Here is a 7388-nt window from a genome sequence, read left to right as displayed (position 1 = left end):
TATATTATTTATGTAACGGTTTTTTTTTAGTTTATGTAAAGTACAGTTTTTTATGGAAGTTTTTTATGGTACATGAACACTTGGCGCCTTTTTTTTACCTTTTTTTAAAAAGGTAATTTTGTTAAGATATATATATAACAGTATATATAAACAAAAAGTTTAAATAAAATATAAAGTATATTCTAAATGACGTATATGTTTGTTATTTCCGATATTTGTAAGACTCTGAAATCATAAAATAGAAAGAAATTTAATTTTTAATTTTTCAATTACTCTCTTTTTTTATTAATTTAACTTTTAATTCAATTAATTTCATTATACATTAACTTGTATCTTAACTAAGTTAAATTTTCAAGATTGTTAACTTTAACTTAACTTAGTTAAAAGAAAAAATTAACTTACTCAACCCTGCATATGGTATGGATTTTTGAAGTTAACATTTAACAATTGTTAGCTTTTATTTAAAGATACGGCGACCGCTTTTATATATGTATGTCTATCTGTGGTGGCATCTTTTTATAGTTTTTTACGCAGATATATACATATATATATACAAGATCTACAGTTTTAAATATTGTTAAATTCATAAATGTCAAAAATTTTATCTAATTTGAGTTATTTTTAATATCTGTATGTTGCTACTGCTCCTATCGAATATGTCGTTAATTTGACTAAAATAGTGACTAAAATACAATTAATTTAACTCAAGACAATTTAAGAAAATTGTTAAACTTGATTCAAATTTAATTTATTGAGTGCATACATTAGTATGAATAATGTTTACTTTGAAATTAATCATAGTAATGGATTGATTTACATTTTAACATAGATGGAAGTTAAAAATAACAAAATGTTATTTAACTCAAGAACGGATTAGGTTACCATTGTTTCATTGATATCTAAAATGAATAACCTATTAGAAAAGTTTTCATAACTAGAAATTTTATTTGGCCAAAATGCCATTCTGGTTACTTTTTTTGGTTAATCAAAATATTTTCCTTTATGTATGCATGTATGTGTGCGCGCGCGTGTGTGTGTGTATAAACATCTATTCTCATTTTGTTAGATTTGCTAAATGTTACTTTTCTTTTTCGCCATGTTTGCTATAAAGGTATTTCCTATTCTTAAGTAAATCGAATATTTTGTTTTCACACACATTCCACACATTTACACCCAAATCCTTCCGTCAATCTCATTCGTATTCTATCTTCACATTCTGGATGATATTAAATAGTTCGCTCAAGGAAACACAAACACACACACACACACACACACACACACACACATACCCGATGTGGCTCGCCCTAGATAGTGCTACTCAAACCTTTATTTCCCGTAATCTGCGTCTCGGCGCATGTGCTCCCATCATTTCCGTAGGGGTGCCGTATTTATCAAAGAAAGGATATGAAAGCTGAGTATGACAGGCGTCTCTCCCTTTCTTTTACAGGCTTCGAGCGCTTGGCGTTGGTAATCGAGAGTACATCGCGGATCTCGCTGAGCAAATACGACGTAAGCGGGACAGGGCGTTGGTAAGTGCCGTATGATCGATGACGATTGCGCGACGTTGAACGGTAATTTGAATCGGAATTAATTGTACCGATCTCTCGGCAATCTCGTTGCCGTCTGTTATATTGAATCATATTGATGCGCACTCACGTACCAATGATACAAATGATGAAATCAAGCGGTCTATAAGAAGACTCGTCAAGTCTGGAAACGGACCAAAAATAAAACTAGATTTAAATCGATTTAAAAATACTTCACTTTTAATATTCGATCAATTTTATTTCATTGATTATCCTGTTATTATTTTACATTGTTCTATAAATGAAAAAAAGATTTTTGTTATTTAAAAAGCATTTGATAATGTAATTTGTGAACAATTTCTGTGTGAATACTGCAATATGAAAATTAAATTTGTATTAATACTAAATATTGTTATATTAATACTAAAAATTAATATACCTTGGTAGATATGATATTTTTTGCATACTTGGCGCTACTTACTTATTTGTATTATTCACATTGGTGGTCTAATTTAATTTAATTAATCATTAAATTAATATAATTTCCGTAGAAACCCAGAAAATAAAAAAAATATTTTAATGAAAAATGGCATTTCTAATGAAAAATGGCATTTCTGTTATACATCTTTTTTAGCAGTTTATCAATTTTGTAGTGCACGATACTTAAAACGCTTATTTTATAAAATATATATTAAAACAAAAGTGTTTTAATAAAAATGGCATTTTAAAAATGCTGCCACGTATCTTTTTCAACAATTCATCAATTCTGCTGCATCGTACTTAAAGCATTTATATTTGAAACGTATATAAATCCATCTTTTTTCACTAGTTTACAAAATGAGACTACATGTTAGTATAGTATTTTGCAACTATTAAGTGTGACTAAAGTTTACATGGAATATCTTTCTTTCTTTCAGGCTTTCTCTAACGTTACAAATCATTCCGTATACTTGGGTCTCGTTTCAGGAAGAACGGCGGATCGAACAGGAGAGTTGTCGCAGGCACTTCGATACTTGGAAAAGGCTGTGGGGTAGACCCGGCCACGGTGCCCCCATAGATCACACGCAACGGAACAATCTCTACAACATCCTCCATCGACCGGCTATCTATTGAATTTTCCCGTAAAGCGTTTCGTCTTCGAGCGAGCGTAAAAGCGGAGGTGACTCCGTCTCTCTGCAAAATGCCGCCTTTTATAATACGAAACGAATAAAGAGGAGGTTATTAGATACCAGCGACCAACGCGAGATAGGAAGTATCGTTTCCACAGGAGATAGTAGATGGGCATAATATATAAATAATCCTCCTGGTTCTTCGAGGAGGATGATAGTGAGCGAAAAGTGCATAATATAATCCCAATTAAATGTAGATTAAAATCTCTCTTATGCAGACCGTTTATTTTCAAAGCCAATCAAATTTTATAACGTACATAAGGAATTTAACTGGATACCGTGTTCGAAATTCGTCGGTTTTAATAAGATTTTAATGAAAATTATTTACATTATTTTCAAAATAAGCCGTTCATACAGTAATGTATTTTAGAAATATATTAGAGGGGGAAAAAACGTACAGTAATTATAGATAGCTTGTATTTAATTGGAAATATTTTCCAACAATAATATTTAATATATAACTACGCTGGGTAATTAAAATCAAATATAATGAAGAAAAAGAAAGTAGTAAAAGCAGTAAAAGATCGTACGAGAGGTAGTGAAGGTATTTATTAAAAAAAATAATATATGTAGCGTTAGCGTCCTTTGTTTCTTATGAACCGACTTGACATGAAAAAAACAAAGAATATATCAGACATCCTATTAAATTTCATGAAAGCCTTGCAAGGGAGTGAAGGGCAGCTTGATAAACCAGGACTATGAGTGCCGCCGCGATTGACCAGACCTCAAAGGAGCAATCTCGTGAGAATCTAGTTGCTGTATGCGGGTCGATAGGTTTTAAATTTCATGAACACCAAGGAACGGTCATTTGAATATATGTGTGTATAGGTGTACGTGATAACGCGCGGTGTTTGCGAAAGAAACGTTCTTCATCATCAGTCATCGTATCGCTATAATCTGTTTACAATTTGTTTTTCTTATTTTCATTTAAAAAGAACTCATGTAATTTAGATCTCTTGACTTGTTAGAACGCTTGTAAAATGACAGCATGAAAATTGTTGAATATTATGGAATTAAAGTTTATTGGAATATCTATTTAAAAAGCGTATGTTAGCTATTTATTGAAAATGTAGGCGTGTATATGTAGTGATTAAATAATAAAAGCTTTTTTTTGATCGTTATATATTTTAAGCTATTAAAGATACATTATTATAGAACGAAAATGATGTTAGCAAAAATTTTATTATCAAGTAGAGAAGTGTAACTTTCTTTTAGCTTTGATTTTAGCTAAAAAAAAATCATTTTATGCTGATCCTCGATAATTTATAATTTTTTAATGCGCATTGTTCGTAAGTAGTTGTAGTGTAATTAATTAACGCTTATAGAGCGTTTTAAAACAGTGTAATTTCGGATAAGCAGCACTGCTGTGTTTGCGATGAGATGAATTTTTAATGACACGGTTTGATGGTGTGTAAAAACGTGTTCAAAACAGTTTCAGTAACCGTTCGTACGTCCAATCTATTTGAAAATATGTGAACCTTAAAGATTATATTATAAAAGGCTAATATATTACGTATTAAACAATTAACGACGTACGTTAATTTATTCTTTGACTTTTATTTAATTACTTGACGTCGTTAAGCGAGTCATCTATTATAAAAGTAATGTAAATTATATTTTAAACAATTCGAAGGGGCAAATGTAAAATATTAATTTTGATAAGCTTTTCGAGATTATGCTTATCCACGCGGCTTCAAAATAAATGACTTAAATAATACAATTAAGAACATCTCGAAAAAAGATTGTGTATTTAGGTTAATAAGATTTTTTTTATCTCACTCTGTGTGATGAAAAAATTCTTATATAATACCTCTCATATTAATATTTAAAAAAATACATTATATTTTAAATTTATGTGTGAAAACATATCTTGGATTTCTTCAAATCTTTTATAAGTTTTCTTCAAAAATTATGAAATGAGAAATCTTAAAATATTTAAGAATTCGTGTATTAAAGAATTTTATTTCTAATTTCTAGAAAAGATATAGACTTCCAATTCGTATAAATAATATGAGAAGTTTTTTAAAAAGTAATACAATTACAAAGAGAGAAATTCTGAAATTTTCATAACAATTATATGAAGAATTCTAAGAAAAATTTCTACCAGAACCGGGCCATAAATGTGTTATAATTATTCTTGAAATATGAAAATGTGGTTTACGTTTTTAAAGACAATGGTATTACCATTTCGGTTGGTCGCCGAAAATATCTTCGTAAGAATCGATGACGGTAATAATCTCTGCGACGTATAAGATTCATTTATTATAAAATTCGTCAGAGCAAATTTGATTCGTTATCGGCAAAAGTGATTAATTCTCTCTTCTACTAGAGAAGATCTGCGGTTTATAACTTGCGAATAGCGCTGCGACGATAGGAAGGAGAAGGAAGAGAGTTTCGAGTGCAGACTAATCATAAATTATCGATCTGTGCGACGTTTGCTCGCGTACTTGCTCGTTCTTATCAGGCGATTTGCGTAATACGTTAATTAGACATTAAGTGCTCGGTAACCAAGTACAAACCCGGAAGAGTAACAGTAACGCTTTTAATGGATGTGGGTTATTTAATTTGCGCGGAGTGGGATGGGGATGATGTTTGGCGGTGCGGCTCGGCGCGGTTTGTACGCGGAAAGGCGCACCTTCAGCTCTCCCGCTTCCGTCTGGAGAGCGCAGTTTCATCCCTTCATCTATCCTCGTCCACCCCCTCGTTGCCTTCGTTCTCCTCACCACCTGTACGCGTCCCATACACGCAGAGGGAGAAGCGACCCACGAAATCTCCCACCTTCGCTCTATGCGCATCTCCCGAGTACTCGCATCCCACCGTTATTCCTTCCCCTTTCGCCACTCATGCCCCGTCATCCAGTCCCTTTCGCTAGCTACCAGCCAGCAACCACCCGCGCTTTTGCTATTGTCTGACTATTGTGCCGCTGTTACCGCGGTGTGTCGGTTCGTTTGTATAAGGGTGATTCATTTTCTGGGAAATATCAGTTCCTGCGCCGCATGAATTTCGACTCACGTGAGCGCGTAAAACCGCTGTACGCGGGGAAGGTTTCCTCTGCCTCCTCTCCTTCTTCTTCTCTCTCTCTCTCTCTCTCCCCTTCGTTCTGTTGTCGAGCGCGAATTAAGCCTTCCGTCTGGACCTTTCTCCAGACAAACATATAAATGTATGTATATTCATTTCTCGGAGACGTTATTTCACTTGGGAGCGGTGCTTTATTTTGGCGAGCATATTCCTGCGAGAGTAATTCTGCAAATTAAAATTACGTCTTTTGGTACTTCGTTATCATCTCACGAGCTCGTAATTTTCGTAGCTTCCATGAAAGTCAGTCGTCCTCTTCCGTGCGGTAATTAGAAATTACGGAGTCTAATGAATTCTAATGGACAAATCGCGAACGGATGGCAAAGTAGGCATCATTCGACGTGAACAAAATGTTACACGGGCAAGCTCTCTCTCGCTTACGTTTAACGCGTAAGTATAAATAACCGTTGTCACGGCGCTCATAAACCGGTGTCCTTCTAAATTGCGGAACCCCTTGTGCTCGCCTTGTTGCAGTCTGCAGGTAGCGGTAAAACGGCCCGCCTCTCCCATCTCCATTTTCTCTATCCTGCCTACGTCTCGTTTGCACAGGGTCGTTCTCTCACTGGCGGGGGTTGCATTGTTATGAAATTGGGTCGTCCGCTTACTGCAATGAGATACGCGACTCGTCGGTGTCGTGCGCCACGAAAATTGGTCGCGTAGCCTGCAGCTCGTCTCGTCTTTCCCGTCGCGAAAGAAGGTCGGACGAGCTATGGAAAAATGGCGAGAATGGTAATTCTACCGAGGGGTCCGGGGGTATTTTTGGTTGAAGCTGTCACTCTCTCTTCTCTCCGTCGGAATATGAAATTGACAAATGTCAAATAGTTGGAACTGTAATATTATAATTTAAGAGTCTGACGTGTTAAGCAAACGTATTCTTCACATCGCTCTTGCCGATAGCGACCCAGAATATTTCTTAGTACGTAAAAATGTCTCAAAAGTTGTCTTGAAGCCTTGAATTGAAGATTGTATCAGTATGTTTATATTTCTTTGTAGAATAGAAATAGTGTATAATTGTTATTCGTAGATTATAATCGTTCGATCAGTTAATTGCAATTATTACAATAGAGTAGACTGAATAGATTGTAACGATCGGATAATGTTCATAAACTATTCACTGTGACCAGAATGTGTTAAGCTTTGTTTGTAATGCTCTGCTGCATACAACGTATTATTATTAAACACTATTTATTGTCAAAGAATAAAATTTCATAAATTTATTTGATAGATTCAGTTTCTCTTAAAGAATCGACCTTATTCAATCGACATTTTAATTTTGTGGTAATATTTGTGAAATACGTACCCTAAAAGAAAAGATTGGTTGCTGTAGCAATTTAGATAGTAAAATAATGGCACAGTATTTTTAATTGGCTGCAATATAGCAAATTTTTGGTTGCGTTGGCCTATCCGCAATGTCAATATACGATTTCGATAGGATGATGCAACCAAAAATTGACTGCTGCAGTCAATTAAAAATGCTATGCAATATTCAGTCAATCTTTTCGTTTAGTATATTATACTGATATAATTGTCTATCCTTTATACTTACGCAGAGTTAATTATGATAAATCGTATAATATTAATGTGTATTGTATGAAAGAGAGAGGGTGGAGAGGGAGAG

General features: G+C 34.1%; 1 protein-coding gene across 1 annotated transcript in view; it reads left to right on the top strand.

Annotated features, from left to right (window-relative positions):
- Positions 1-2971, top strand: part of LOC108766215 (uncharacterized) — a 35198-nt gene extending 32227 nt beyond the window's left edge. Inside the window, exons 5-6 of the mRNA XM_018515379.1 lie at positions 1448-1529; positions 2493-2971. Of these exons, the coding sequence (XP_018370881.1) occupies positions 1448-1529; positions 2493-2639 (229 nt within the window). The 3' untranslated portion in view covers positions 2640-2971. The remainder of the gene's footprint in view (positions 1-1447; positions 1530-2492) is intronic.
- Positions 2972-7388: the final 4417 nt, after the last annotated feature.

The sequence above is a fragment of the Trachymyrmex cornetzi genome, unplaced genomic scaffold (assembly GCF_001594075.2).
Source record: "Trachymyrmex cornetzi isolate Tcor2-1 unplaced genomic scaffold, Tcor1.1 scaffold576, whole genome shotgun sequence".
NCBI lineage: Eukaryota > Metazoa > Arthropoda > Insecta > Hymenoptera > Formicidae > Trachymyrmex > Trachymyrmex cornetzi.
This window is presented reverse-complemented; position numbering and strand designations above follow the sequence as displayed.